This window comes from Ostrinia nubilalis, chromosome Z, assembly GCF_963855985.1.
Source record: "Ostrinia nubilalis chromosome Z, ilOstNubi1.1, whole genome shotgun sequence".
NCBI classification, from domain to species: domain Eukaryota; kingdom Metazoa; phylum Arthropoda; class Insecta; order Lepidoptera; family Crambidae; genus Ostrinia; species Ostrinia nubilalis.
The window spans coordinates 27,408,976-27,424,379 of record NC_087119.1 but is presented as its reverse complement, the minus strand read 5'-3'; the positions used below and the strand labels follow the sequence as shown (position 1 = coordinate 27,424,379).

Sequence of the window (15,404 nt, the reverse complement as noted above, 5' to 3'; positions counted from 1 at the left end):
ATGATCGGTGAGTCAGTGAGTCAGTGAGTCAGTGAGTCAGTGAGTGACAAAATTAAGTAACTTTGACCCGTTATAATTCTTAAACTACTGGTTCAAATTGAATGAAATTTTAAATATACCGTGTCTTTACAATGCCTGCATAGCTAATGAAAATTCAGCCTTCTAGTTTTATCCACAACGAAGTTACAGGCGGTCGAAAATGGCCTGAATTGCTTCGAGAAAAGGATGGTACGGCCGTGCCGCTTTTTTGCTCGACTTGGTGGGGGCACTGCCGTGCCCCCAGATAAATTATAGATTTAAGTTTTCTTTTTGCCAATCGAGGCAGGGGACTGTGTGAGAGCTGTAACCCTGTCGTTGATGACTAGTTGTTTTGATTTTCTTGATACACTACTTTATTTTTCATTGGAAGAAAAATCGAAGCGTTCTTAGAAAACGAATAAAAGACTGCACAAATATTTTTTTGTAAATGTGGATGGTTCTTGTTGCTGTTATTCAGGCTCTTCAATGGCTTTGGCTTCCCTGTCCTTATTCTAATGGCTTCAATTTGAAAGACTTTTGTTTTTGAGATCGGCTTTAGAGTAGGCGCACACCGTTGATTTTTCGTCGGCCGATAGTTTAGTCGGGCAGTTGATCAGTATGAGCATGTATGGGAGTGCGCACACTACGCCGATTCGATTTGGCCGATTCTTCATACAATTTAAAATCGAGCACAACTATCGGCCAACTAAAAATCAACGGTGTGCGCCTACTCTTAACACGTTGAGTGCGAAACCAGGTCTATAGACCTTGTGTACGTCTCGCTTACCGTGCGGCTAAGAAAATTATAGTCTTCCTTGTCGTGCGAAAGGCATAACTTCAATTGGGTCCGGTGTAGGAAAGTGATGAATATATATCTATGATGTATTCTTAAAATAGAATCCAATGATGTACCTACCTTAATACCAGGTTTTTAGACCTGGTACCGCACGGAAGTAATAAAATGTCTTCACAATGCGAAACCAGGTCGAAGCACCTTGTACCCTGCGCACCTGGTACCGCACCCCACGCTAGCTTCGTGCAGCCAGTGTTGCCTCGCATTCGTAAGAAACGCACATGTCGACATAGCGTCAAGAGAAACAAACAAAATCAAAACTGCAAATTGATTATAATTTAATTTGCTACACGATTTATTGCTAATTTAAATAATGTTTTTCGTGACAAACATTTGAAGTTGTAACTAAATGTTATTAAATAATATGTTTTCTTTAAATATAGCTTATTTAAGTATTTATGCACGTATGTGTTATTTGTAAAATATTTAGACTAAATTATTAAAACATCTTTGTTTGTTACTTTTTTAAATTTTTATTAAAACTTAATTTAAACTATCGATATTTGTATTTCACATCCCTAGAATACCCACCAGACTTCCCTACTTCAGTGCGGCACAGGGTGCATAAGCCTTGTATTTTGAATATAGCTATAATTTTTATACTAAACAAGTTATTCACGAACGCCTTCAGGTGTATGTCAATAAATGCGTTATTATTAATATTCAAAGAAAAAAAACACAATATCTATTAACATGAAGCCAAAAATAAAATTAATATATCTTAAATATTACAAGGTCTTTAAGCCTTGTGCCGCCACAATGTAAGTTTTAATACCAGGTTTACTGACCTTGTACCGAAGGAATGGAAAGTATTAGAAAGTTACTGCCGCAGCGAAGGTGTTAACCAGACTCAAAATCAGGTGAGAGTGTAGTCAAGTTAGGAACTACTTTGTCTATGTTGTTGAATAAAAAAAATTCAGGTTAGTTAGTATAAAATTCGACGATTCCAGGTCGATGAGAGGGCTCGGAGGGAGAATCCGAGTTTCCGACGAATATTTTTTAACGGCTTTTCGATGTCGTGCTCGCGTGTTTAATGTTTACCTGTTACGGAGCGCTTGTTTTTATTCGCTGCAGCGGGCAGTACCAAATTAATAATAACGCTGTTTTTGGTATTTTACACAAAACCGATGTAACTAATATGATGGACCTAAGACATCTATACTTATAATAAATCTGTAGAGAGGTCAATTCTGTACATGAAATATATTTTCAAAATAACTATCAGGGGGTGATTAGTGATCGATACTGATGCCAAAAATGCAAACAGTAAAATTTTTGTCTGTCTGTCTGTCTGTATGTTCCTTATAGAAACAAAAACTACTCGACGTATATTAACGAAACTTGGTACACTTATTCTTCGTACTCCTGGGCAGGTTATAGTATACTTAGGAATTCCCATGGGAACGGGAATTAGCGGGAAAATCCTTTTGTATGAAAAATCTAAACCGCTTAAGATAGATGCTTGAAATTTGGCATACAGGTATCTTAGTAAACTTAAAGTTTAGTTTCAACAGGATATTGCAAAATTCCCACGGGAACGGGAGTTAGCGGGAAAAAACATTTGTATGAAAAAATCTAAACCGCGTAAGATAGATGAAGGGGGTAAAACGGGATCCACGCGGCCGCTAGTTAATAATAATTCTTATAATAAGTGGTGGACTTCTTAAATAGCGGAAAAGTGAAGCGTCATGTTTAGCAGTTTTGTTTTGTTTTCTGATATTTGTGTTTACCCGACTATTATTGTGGATATATAGGCAAATGAAACAAAACATTACGTGCAACATCACTCTTCAAGTTCTCTCAGTCAGGTCAGGTCAAGGGAATCACGCACCTATCATTCATTTATCATCACCCATTAATTTCAAGTAATTTCAAGTAATAAAAACCAGAAAGTTTTTTATTACTTGAAACATACTTTACACTGGCTGTACCTACGAGTACGAACCGCACGAAGCCATAAACTAAACAAAGAAAAGAAAAATTTTGGTTGGTAAAAACATTGTTTGAAATTATGTACCAATTGAGACTTTATTAGACTTCTGTACGCGTGAGTGGGGTCAACTGAAACGCTGAAAATATCAACGAATGACGGAGTTGTTCTCGCAACTTTGCTGAACACTTACAAACAGGGAAACTCGTCGAAAACAATTAAGAAATCAAACTGGAAAATAGTTGAAAAACAAGCGAAGACTTACAAAAGCCGAAGTTTTTTAAAATTGTTATTTCGAGAAAGTGGTGAAGAAATCACAAATACCTAAGCAAAAGTAAAATTACACCACCAGTGTTGAAACGGCGAATAATGAAAATAAAAATGAGCAGTTCTTGCTTAAGAAATTAAAACATTATACATGTAAGTAGAGTTGTAGACAATGTCTTAACCGCCTCTGTGGTCTAGTGGTAAGACCACCTGCTTCAGACGCAGAGATCCCGGGTTCGATTCCCAGTGGGTGCAGATTTTTCTGCTGGGTTTGGTTGGTGGTAGGGCTTGTTCTAAGTCCGCCTGGCTAGCTACCACCATCTTACCTAAGTCTGTCGCTATAACAACAATGTTAAAAGCATTGTTGTGTTCTGGCAGTTAGAGGTAAGATTGCCAGTTCCTCCGTGGTTGAGGATTCCGGGTGAAGCTCGCTTCCACCTTTGGCCTGATCATCACTTACCATCAGGCCAAGAGGTTTCTAGTTGTGTATAAAAAAAATGTTCCTAAATGATCGTAAGAATGTAGGTATCTCAACTCTATGACAACTTTACGCAGAATTGGGCTGTGTAAAGAACTAGGAGTCCTAGTAGGGGAGAAAGTTACATCTCAGACCAATCGATCACTTTGAGTCTTTCATCAGCATAATTGAAAAAATCTACTTTCATATCATCATCTGGGTTGAATAACTAACCTAGATTCTAATACTATTCAAGATGTCAAAGTGGCTTCTTGCACTCCCCAGACTAGAAAAGCCCTGGAGGCCGCGGCGTGCATCTTGCTTCCTTCGGTGACTCCGAGTCAACAAATGTGGAGCTGGTGGAGATGTGGAGCTGGTGGAGATGTGGAGCTGGTGGAGATGTGGAGCTGGTGGAGAGGGAAATAAGTTCAAAAACATCTTTAACTTAGGACGAACTGGCTGCAGATTTATCGATTTACATATCGGTAGTACACAATGTACATAAAAGTGTGCGGTGGCCATACTCTATGTACCAAGCACTCCAAGCAGTATACTCCTAAGAGCACGTTCATGTGCGCCTCTTAGAAAAATGTTTCCTTTAAGTTGACCCGACCGGGAGCCGAAGGCAAACTTCGCCGACGTGTCCGACAAACAAACTTCACCGCAACTTCGCAAGAAATTACTCCCTTTTAAGATGTACGGCGAAGTTGTAAAGTTCTTGTGATTGCTGCAACTTAACAAGAATATAATCGCCGCTATAAAATTTAGTAGCCCGAAGCAAGATTTTACTCAAACAACTGAGGACAATAAGTAAGCTAATTACTTATAATTTCATTTCCACAGACACCCTGCCAGCCTGCCTATTTTAAAAGATTAAAAATACTTTAATACCCGTGAGTGAAATAAAATGTCTCTGTTAATTTTCCTGTTAAAACGTTCCGTAGCGTGACGTTAATAAACTGCATTAATCAGTGGAATGTGGCGGCTCGGAAATATCGGATATTCAACAATCCGGAGTGTCGCGCACACTCACCCAGAGGCCTCGTAGCGTCCTCACTACAGAAGGGTACTCACAGAAGCTTTGAACAGTCACACAAGTAGGTTATTGTAAGAAGCCACGTTTTGGGCTTCGATTTCTTTGTGGAAAAATCGGTCACAAACTTAACAGCACAAAAGTCCCTCGTAGCATTTGCCTGAGCTTGGGTAAAATAATGGGAAGCTGATATATTATTATAATACCTTTTATTTAAACTGAGGATTTACTATTTCTATTTCATCATCATTTTCAGCCATAGGACGTCCACTGCTGAACATTTCTATTTACTAGATCAATATTTTGAAATAAATTTAATAGAAAAGAGGACACAGTAAGTCCTTTTATCATACGGAAAGTTAAAAAGTTATTCGCATTTTAATGTTGTTGTTCTAACTAAAGTATGTAAAGTGCGCCGCACATTCGGCCCGCGCTGTATTCAGTTTATGTTCGACGCGGAGTCATACTTTTGCTGGCGAACTTATAATGCATTCTTTTGTATGCTGCCGATTATATTCTGATACTGAGCCTCAAAGAGACACAATAAACTTAATTTTAAGTAAAAAATAAAATAAAAGTGTGATTTAGTACTTCTGAGGGAAATCATATCATTACACGAATATTCATCATCATCATCATCGTCTCAGCCATAGGACGTCCACTGCTGAACATAGGCCTCCCCCAATGCTTTCCATGCTGCCCGGTTGGTAGCGGCCTGCGTCCAGCGCCTTCCTGCTACCTTTATGATTAGCAAGCCGAAGTGGCAATGGGCAGGGCACATAGTACGCAGAACTGACGGCCGATGGGGCAGCAAGGTTCTGGAGTGGAGGCCGCGTACCGGGAAACGCAGCGTGGGACGTCCACCCGCAAGGTGGACCGACGACACGAATATTCTTTTTAAATTAATATTCATGTTATGTAGCCTATGTAGGTACAAATCGAAAAATAAACTTTATTTAAAATAACACAAAACCGTATCCTTGCTTGCTTTATACAATATCAATAAAATATTAAAAGTTTTGAGCGCGACGGTCCTCTAGGCAGCGTAATCTATGCAAAATGTTGCAAAGTCACAGAAAAACCGATGTTTATTCAATATATTATACCTACCTGAATAAAAAAAGTTTTATGAAAAGCGTGTACATACAATGGCTAGACGTATGTAGCTTGAAAACTATATGGAAATTACTTAGATAATACAGAAAAGAACTGAAAAATGTATGATAATAGTACAAAATATTTCGTTATTATTAATAAAAAAATATTTTTGGGTCAAACGCACACAATCCGTCTGTCGCCGTCGCTAATCGGATCCTGTTAGTGTAGAGCTAATCCGTGGCTGCTGCCCGCGGGCCACTAATTAACCTGAGCGATCCCTGCACGCCCACGATTAGATAATTTGCTATTAGCGCAGTTCAATTTGTGGACGGCGATAATCCTCCAAGCTTCAGGATATGTAGTACAACTATAAACTGCTGGTTATCATTCTAGCAATGTAGTATTTAAAGCTTAAATAAACAAAGGATAGCTTTACTTGTAAGGCTCTACTTCATAAATATCAAAACAGTCATAATTTGCATGCTACTACTGCTAGCAACAGGGTATAAACCTGGAATCTTTAGAATCGCGCTGACGCACCCTGACCGTCAGCGCTAACAGCCGAAATGAATGACGCGTCACTCAGTAACGTATTGATCTGAAAGCGCCGACGATCAGCGAGCGATCAGCGCGAGTCTAAAACCCGCCTAAAGTTTCAGCCACACCAACGCGTGCACATCGCCATCGCCGGCGCGATCATAGGGAAATAACAGGTCGCGTGAACTGTCATGGGTCAAGCGACCTGTCATTGGCCTTTGATGCACGCGTTGGTGTGGTTGAAGTATAAGGAGTGCGCTGGGCGGCGAGTGGCGAGCGCTCACTCCTCCGCGGTGTCGGACTCGCTGGAGCCGAGCGTGAGCTTGTCGTAGAGCGCCGGCACGTAGTCGTACTGGTCGTGGCTCGGGTCATCGAAGATCTGCTTCTTCATGGTCTTCCAGTCCGGCATGAGGTCCGGCTCGAACAGCCTGCACAGTTAGAAATCTGAGACATACTGATCCTGATGGTTGCACGTGATCCTCGCCTCGAAAAAGTCTTATGCTAGTAGGCGGAAAAAGAAGAAAATACGGCATGGCTGGCATAAGTTCGTAACTTTAACTTTTCTATAATTCTGTATTCTACACATACCTACGTAAATCTAGCTTATTTTGAAATCTGAAAGATTTATCCTGTTTTTCTTTGCATGGCATGCAGCAGCGCGATCTTTTTCGATTTAGATTTGTTCCCCATTTAATGCTTTCTTAAGATAGGTTTCGTCTAGACTTTGTGGTTGTGATGTTCCAAATCCGTACCCAAGTCGAAATAAGTCTGTCGCAAACCGAATTAGTGCTGCACTAAATATATTATTAAGACCAAGAAATTGACTGTTATTGAATAAATAATGTGGTAGTTTATAGATCAGTTATGGATTCATCGTAGGCTTTACACGAAGGGATTTAAATTTAAAAAAAAGTTTGAGCTTTATTCTAGGTTACTATGGGGAGACGAAGGTCAGATATTATTTCCACCAGTGCAACTTATTATGGACTAGTGTCAGCTTTATTTTGTTTATAATTTCACCCGATCCGTGTAGTGTGAGACAATGTCTAAACTGAGCTGGATTGATAGATTGAGATGCTACAATGTTTATCTCGGTGTACCGTTGTCTGTACACATTGCATATTGTTATCTTTAGGATGGTACATATCGGAAACCCGTTAATATAAATGCCTGGTGACAGAAACTACTCCGCACATCATTGATTTATTCACCCTCTCCGTCTCTTCCTCTCATGCAACGACACAGGGCGAGTGAAGAAGACAGAAGAACCCGAATACATCGAAGTTGTATTGCTTAATAGACCTCTCGCCTCGGATCTGTCATGGTCGAGCATTACAACTCGTTCCTAATTCAGAGGATGCCTGTGAATACCCGCGTTTCATCCCGATTGACATCGTAAAAATTAGCTAGATAATTTGCCATTTGCTTTAGAATTTCCACTTACAAACAGAAATAGGTTCAGAATGTTTTACGTCATTTATAGAATGCTAGGAGAATTAAGAGTGACAGCATACTTGTAACCAGCATGTGCTGTAACAACTGAGCTCACATCTCTTTTCCAGTTTTAATAATCTATTAATTTTCTAACAACGATGTTGATGGATGAATGAAAAAATAAAGCAGCCGGCCTTCAATAATACAACCAGTAACTGTACTTACACGTTGACGCACTCCATGAATCTCTTGAGGTATGGGGCACCAAGGAGGTGCACCAGGTTGCTCATGCCGGTGCAGTTGGTCCACTGCGCGTCCGGCGCCATCAGCATCGCCACCGCCTTGCCGCGGCACACCAGCGGCGCCCCGTACATGCCCTGGACACATGACACGTCACACGAACTGGCTTGAATCAGCAAATGATGAAAATAATGTTGGCAATACACGAAATAAAAAAAAACCCATGCATCTTTTTGGACCAATATACTCGTAGTTATGTAAATAGTTAGCTACTTACATGGCACGGCTGAGCCATTCTATCGGGCTGGAATCAAGAAGTAATAAATTAATTATGATATCGCGATTGTTCCGTTGCATAACAGTTCAGTCACGCACGTTCCATCTAGTAAGCAAACGATATTCAACTATCTTACATGAAACAAGAGTGCATGTGCTCGTGCACATAAGGTACCTACTAAGTAAGCATGTACACGTAACTGAGTAAAATGAGCCACTACAATTCATATAAAAGGAATTTCAAAATTCTATAAGCGTGATTGATAATATGAGTAGTTAAATAACGATTTTAATAACAGTTGGTCACCCACAAAAGAGACTCTTTCCTACTTGTACAGTCACGGAATGAAAAGGTTCGTCAGTTTTCAAATTGATTCCTTCAACGAATCGCGAGCACATATTACCTTTTGAAACTATGTCACAGAATAATCTCGAGTTAGAGAAAATAATCTTTAACTGTTCGTCAGTAAAGTTCAAAATTATTCAGATCAAAGTTGTTTGACGATTTATCTTGTCAAGAAGATTATTATGATTGATAAACTAAAACCTTCTTGTTGGTTCAACCTGCCATTATTATTTCTTATAAAATAAAAAAAACTATTGTCAATTGGTCAATGTCATCATTGCATTGCACTGATGGGATAGAAAAATAAACAAGCAAAACCTTATTTCGTTAGCAAACGTCATATTTATTTAAATGTTAGCAGCACTGTTTCTTGCACTGTTATGTTGGCAGGTTTGACTCTTACAGTACCTAGTGCAAGCGAAAACCGACACTAAGGTGACGAACCTTTTCATTCCGCGACTGTACTTTGGCTCTATTTAAGTAAAATTGGAAGATTCTCGGAAAGTCTTTTCAAAGCAAAGAGACACGATGAGCATAAAGTACTTACGTCCCTGACGCAGGTGCAGCCGCTCTTGTCGTAGAAGCCGAAGAAGCCGAGGTTGCTGAGCGCCTTCTGGAACTTGATGGACAGCGCCTCGCACCAGAGGTTCTTCTTCACGATGTTCAGGAACTGTACCCGCACGTTGCGCTGCAGCAGGAACCGGTGCACCGGGTAGATCCGGTCCTGCGGGTACGCTCGAGCTAATTGTTAGGCGGTTATCACACTGCGCCGCGCTCCGCCGCGGAGCGCGTGATTTTTCATATAAAAAATCACGCGCGCGGACGCGTTGTAAGTGTGAAGTGCCGCGCGTGTTTTCCATACAAACTGAGGTACTTGCATACAATGAAAAATCTGTCGCCCCGTGTCGGAGCGCGGCGCAGTGTGATAACCGCCTTACACTGACGATTCTGCTTAAACTGTACTCTACTGGCCTTCGATGAAGCCCTACCTACCTTTCGTTTTTACTTTCGCACAAGTTTGAACACCCGTTAGGCCCGGTTTCCACCAATGCGGAGCGAAGTGTTTTGAATAACCAGTCAGATTTTATTATTTTTATTTTCACATCTCTTCTCCGCTCCGTACAGCTCCGCACGGCGCCGCGTCGCCGCCGCTGTCAAATTCTATAGAAAAATTGGTCCACCCGACCCTTCTCAGCTCTTCTCCGCTTTGGTGGAAACCAGGCGTTGCAAGGCCTAGTAGTAGTAGAGTATTTATTTTTACGAAGTGTCAGGTTCAAAATCTGAATGTACCCCTCTATAGAAAAAGTGCCAGCCCGGTATCAAGCACTCCTCGTGCAGCGACAGCACCTCCTCGCCGCGCCAGTCCACCGGCAGCGCGCGTAGCGGGATCTCCGCCATCACATCGGGCACCTTCCGCTTCAGCAGCATCACGGCTGCCGACTTCTGCATCAGGTACCCGCGGTCGCCCGACACGTTCTGCGCAACTGCGTAACAAATAATCCGGGTGGAAAACTGACGCAAAGACTACTAAACAGCACCAAATACCTACGAGTTATTACCTAGTTTATAGGCATGTACTTAAGGCGCAACCGGTGATTGTGAGTGATTTGAAAACAGCAACGCCCTGCATCTTTGTGAAGTTGTCACTAACATTTGCACTCCTATGACGACAAACTGTACGTAAATACTTAGTATTTTGCCTGGGATGAGGTATCTGTGAACGCGTCACTTTACGCTAGAGCGTTGGCAACGTCTCTGATTCTCCCTCAGCTGGTTTCTGTTATTCTCACTCCAGCCGCTCGGCACTCGGGCACTCACTCTTGGGGACGAGTATCTTGGTGACCTGCACGCGGATGCCGCGGCGCGGGTGGCGGTAGGTGGAGCCGGTGATGACGTTGATGGGGCGCCGGTCCTGTATGTCCGAGGTGGGGCTGGTGACGCACACGGCCGCCGTCAGCACGGCCACGCGCGACACCAGCGTGCCCACGCACATGCCGCGGTAGCGCGACGGGAAGTACACCTGCCGAACACAACTTCATACTACTGCATTCTCATCTGGTGGATCGATTTCAATGTGTTGCTTCACAAACGGAACTAGCGAACCTATGCAACTGCCTTGCCATGATCACTCAACTGAATGCTTAAAATCCCAATATCAATTTTGCTAATGATCTCGCCCAAAAAAGAGGATGGAAACTTTATAAAACGTTAATAAACACGACGGAAAATATCAAACAGTTTTCCTTGAATAATGAAATTACTTACGAGGTATGGTAATGAGCCATGGCGTGGCTTGAAAGGCTCTCTCCCGGCGCACGCCGCCAGCCAGCCTGTGGGAACACTACGTATCACTTAAGCCAGCCAGAAACACCATTCTATTCTCCGTGAAATATGAACACAGGCTGATTCTAGGAATAGTTTCCTCTCTCTTAGTTCTCGGGTTTCTTAGACCGTGTTACCAGCTTACCAGTACAGGCACCAGTTTGAAGCATGGTAGTTTTCTCTTTAAATCAGTAGTTCTCTACATGTGCTATGTAAAACACTAGCTTTCCGCCCGCGGCTTCGCGCGCGTGGACTACAATACATTATCTACATATTTTACGGAACCCTATTTTTTCCAAAATAAAATTTAGCCTATGTTACTCGTGGATAATATAGCTTCCGAATGGTGAAAGAATTAAAAAAAAACGGTCCAGTAGTTTTTGAACCTATTCATTACAATCAAACAAACAAACAATAAACAAAGTTTTCCTCTTTATAATATTAGTGTAGATAAAAGCTTGCTCTGAAATTTTTATTCGATGTTAGATGATACGAGAGCATTACAATGTTTCTCCATGGCCTGAATATGGAGAGTGACGTGTAGTGGAGTGCAAAGCTCCATTAGGTGCGACGAAAATATACTTATTCGTTCGTGAAGTGATCAATCTTGTGCAGCTCCTTGTTGGTGCTGGTCCATATTGTCGCGAAACAGTGAAACAAAGACGTTGTCCTGATTCCCGAACGTATAAAAATATTGCTGGAATACCTACTCGCAGCGCCAATCGGGTCCAATTATGATATGATCAAGGGACATACAACACAATAAGTATTCATCACTAAGTATTCTATGGGTTTGAGTATGGATTTGAGGGATTCCAGTGTCCTACAGCAAATGTACAAACAAATCTGGGAAAACTAAATATTTATCGGCAGCTCACAAACAAATAAATATTTTTTATCGGAAAAGGCATAATATCTGATTCTGTGAAATGATTTAAAAAATATTTATTGGCAGTGAGCAAACTAAAGAGCCGGCGGCAAAACGATAAATTGAACTTTCAGTATTTTTATGACTGAGCAATCATTTTCATTGCATGAAAAATTCTAGGGATACTGACGAGCAGACACAAAATGCTGCGTGCAGTATTTTAAAAGAGTAGAGCAAACCAAAGCTTCTTGCTTTTTGTTTTCTATGATTCTACGATTCTAAACACATTACACTTCGCTTTTCCAACTTGTTTATTATTTGTTAACCTTTTGCAGCGAACCGCATAAAGCTTTAGAGGAGTCTGTGTTTCAAGAGAAGTGAAAAATAATAAAAGTCTGCTGGCCACGCGCTTCCCCGGGAGCTTTTCAACTCTAATTAATTTAGTCTCCGGTGGAGTACCCTTTCTAGTTTCCGACGACCACAATTCATTCATATTTGTTTTGCTTAAATTTTGGTCTAACGGTAGGTAAGGGTCTTAGGGCTGCGGCCACACGCGGCGGTCAGAATGTTTCAGTTTTTTTTAGGTAAAAAAGAGTCGGCTGCTACAGCACACAAGATTTGTTATGGTGCGGATATTCGAAGTAACTATATGCTACATTTAAAAAAAACATCTCGTTGTTATTTGTCCCGGGACTGACCGAGTAACGTTAAACACGCAAAAAGAGCTGCAGGCGCTACACAGCAAACAAGAACGCCTGGCGTGGTGCGCGCTGCCCGGCGTCCGGCAATTAGCAAATGTACGATCCGCAACCACAAACTACTAATTAATTAAAAGTATGTCGTACACTGGACAGCGGCTAGAAAAGCTTCACCCCCCAAGTTGACCCTTCAGGGCATCAGACAAACTTGGCGCCAACACTCGTCTGAAAACAAACTTTCAACAACTTCACAAGAAATTATTTACTATCCAAGTTAAACGGTGAAGTGGAAAAGTTGTTTATTGCGGTGTGTATTACACAAAAGAATACACCGATAATTAAATTTTATTGTCTAAGAGAAAATAGCGCTCCCGCTGAATTCGCTACTGTAATTAAAAAGTTCAGGCATCGCGTTAGATACCGGCTATTATGAATTCATCGTCTCATCTTTCAATGAAGCATGCTGCTTTAAAATTGTTTATGTATTTTCAAATTGGATAAAATCATATTTTGGAGGTAAGGTAATAGCTAAATAAATTACATTTTACTTAGTAATTAAAAAAAAAAGGACATACCCAAGAGCAAAATAATATATCGTTTGTACATTTCACTGATTAAAGTTTCCACAGAAAAGCGATATTAAACTGAATTTAATCATAGAATGCAGTCGGTCGTAATATCGAATATCAACAATGCGCCGCGGGCGTCGCGCCACAAATCAAAGCAGAATTGTAACATTAAACTAGCTCTTGCCCGTGACTTTGTCCTGGGAAAGTTAATGAAATCCTTATTGAATTCTCTCCATCAGCTCACGTTACTGATCCTCTCTGCTAACGACTCGGTTTCTTGTTGTTGTCTAGTCAGTAACTCTAAAAGATCTTTATCACCCATCTTTGATCGTGAACATTACAATGCTTGCAGACTCTTCACAAGTAACCATAAAGCGAAATTACGAAATCATAGCAAATAAGTAATCATCAAGTTGTCTCAATAATAAAATAATTTAGGCTATGGCTGAAAGTATATTTAATTTGTTATGTAATAAAGCTATGCGTTGGACTAGTCCTGTGTGACATGCGAAGATTAACACGCGCGGCATGACGACGAGCTAAGCTAGGCAGCCCAGGCGGCTTAGTTGCGGTTTATGCAGATCACTTAGGATTACTTAGGCTCGCTGCCAGGCGGATATCGGCGACTAATCAGCGCGGGGCAAGCAAATGAATGGACCAGGCTAGGTAACTGACACAGACAGACACCTAGTTTACTAGTTTATTATACGTACGTCGCTGCTGAGCGCTGCGAGCATGTGCACACTGTCATAATTTTAAAATACGCAGTTGATTTTGGGAAAATTCAAGCGGGGAATGTCAAAAGGACGTGGAACTAAATACTTATCCATGAAAAAATGAATATTGAGGGACACTGAAATTTTTTACAAAAGGTTTTTTGTAAGCAAATAAATGATTATTATTATTATGTTTGTACGCTTTGGAGCTCACGGGTCAAAAGTGGCCCGGTCCTTTATAAGGCTTGCGTGGGGATACAGATCCAACGCGTAGAGGCCGTTTTAAGCGCAAAATAATCTACAAAAGTGAAAGTGGTGCACATGCTGGATCTAGTCTCTGACTATATCATGGGATGTAGCCAGAGACCATCCCCAGCCTGTGCACAGGAGCTATTGCAGTTATTGAAGAATGGACTAGGGTTATGGATGAAGGATGGATGGACTGGTTACTGGGCTATGGATGGAGACTACGGGACACCTGCCTGGTTCATAGTCTCTTATTAATCGATGGTGTTTTTTACTTAAGGTATTATTTATGTACCTACACTGCACCGTGCTCGATTGTGTTACGGAGCGGTTAGAGTGGAGTTGACGACGAGTCTTGAGTCTGCCCGGGAGCATTCATCGTCCGGCGCCTGGATTCAGTTGGTACTTGTGCCGGACGGTATGGGGTAGCAACCCTGTGCGGACCCTGGATACCGTACGCCGACACGGCGCGATGCGGGGTGCAGCGCGAGCGGGAGAGCGAGACGAAGGGGGCGGGGAGCGCAGAAATAATAACTCGGTTGTGGTTGAGACTGTGACCGGTTCCTCGGAGCAGTGGCGAGAGCTTGGTGTTGTAGCTTGTTGAGGAGAAAACGCGGAACTGACTGGGTTTTTTTTTTTTTTTTTTTTTTTTTTTTTTTTTTTTTTTTTTTTTTTTTTGGGACGCGCGCTGGTAGCTTGAGGAGCTTTTCCAGCTTCACCGGGCAGAGTGGCGAGTACAGAAGGTACTCTAGCCGTTTGGCGATCGTCGGTGCGCGTGCCGACGAGGCCGAGTGTGGGCTTCGCGAAGCGAAGCCTAGGCTCGTCCGCGTCGGTCGCAGACCGACGTTCGCGATCGGGCCGTATCGAGCGCATAAGGCGCCCGATCAGTGGCGAACCCAACTAGAGGGTTGCCCACCGCGGTGTTGGACCAAAGTCCAGCCTACGGCGGGCTCACTCTAGTGGGCCCGATCGAGGGGACTACGGACGCGGCCTGAGGGCGCCACGGTAGGCTCGGACCTCGGCTCAGGCCGTGTCCGGGGGACGGATAGGGGAGAACCGGCCCGGTACATGTCTGTACCGTCCGAAATGGAAAGCAGGGCCTCGTACTCGCCGGCGAGTACGGTGTAACGAGCTACTGTGTTGTGGAGTAGTTGGCGTGCTTAAGGCAGTGATGTCTGTGTTCAGAAATTCGGTAATAGGATCGTCCGGGTCGTCTAGGACATGCCTAGGTCGTCGGTATTGGGCAGCGACATCTTTCTGGGGTGTATACGTGGCGGCGCTAACGATAAGAGGGTTCTTGTGGTTGATCGCTTTATCAAAGTAGCGGCGAGAGGCTTCTTTCATAAAGTGATCAATCGATGGGATCTCGAAATCTCTATGGAGATTCGTGTTACGCACGAACCACGGGGCATCCGCGGCTCGGCGTAAGAATTTGTTTTGGAGGGTCTGGAATTTCTTAAGGTCTGTGCAGGAAGTGTGAGCAAACACCGGACTGG

The 15,404-nt window shown here is 42.3% G+C and overlaps 1 protein-coding gene and 1 long non-coding RNA gene across 2 annotated transcripts; both read right to left on the bottom strand.

Moving 5' to 3' along the window:
* Positions 1 to 6,083: 6,083 nt before the first annotated feature.
* LOC135086691 (uncharacterized) lies at positions 6,084 to 9,887 on the bottom strand. The gene is made up of 5 exons (XM_063981468.1): positions 9,780 to 9,887; positions 9,037 to 9,213; positions 8,145 to 8,171; positions 7,853 to 8,004; positions 6,084 to 6,621 (listed from the first exon to the last, which is right to left on the bottom strand). The coding sequence occupies exons 1-5, from the start codon at positions 9,885 to 9,887 to the stop codon at positions 6,474 to 6,476; spliced, it is 612 nt and encodes a 203-aa protein (XP_063837538.1). The 3' UTR covers positions 6,084 to 6,473.
* Positions 9,888 to 10,473: 586 nt separating this feature from the next.
* LOC135086690 (uncharacterized) lies at positions 10,474 to 13,062 on the bottom strand. The gene is made up of 3 exons (XR_010260567.1): positions 12,953 to 13,062; positions 10,755 to 10,819; positions 10,474 to 10,509 (listed from the first exon to the last, which is right to left on the bottom strand). It is a non-coding gene; the product is annotated as an uncharacterized LOC135086690 (long non-coding RNA).
* Positions 13,063 to 15,404: the final 2,342 nt, after the last annotated feature.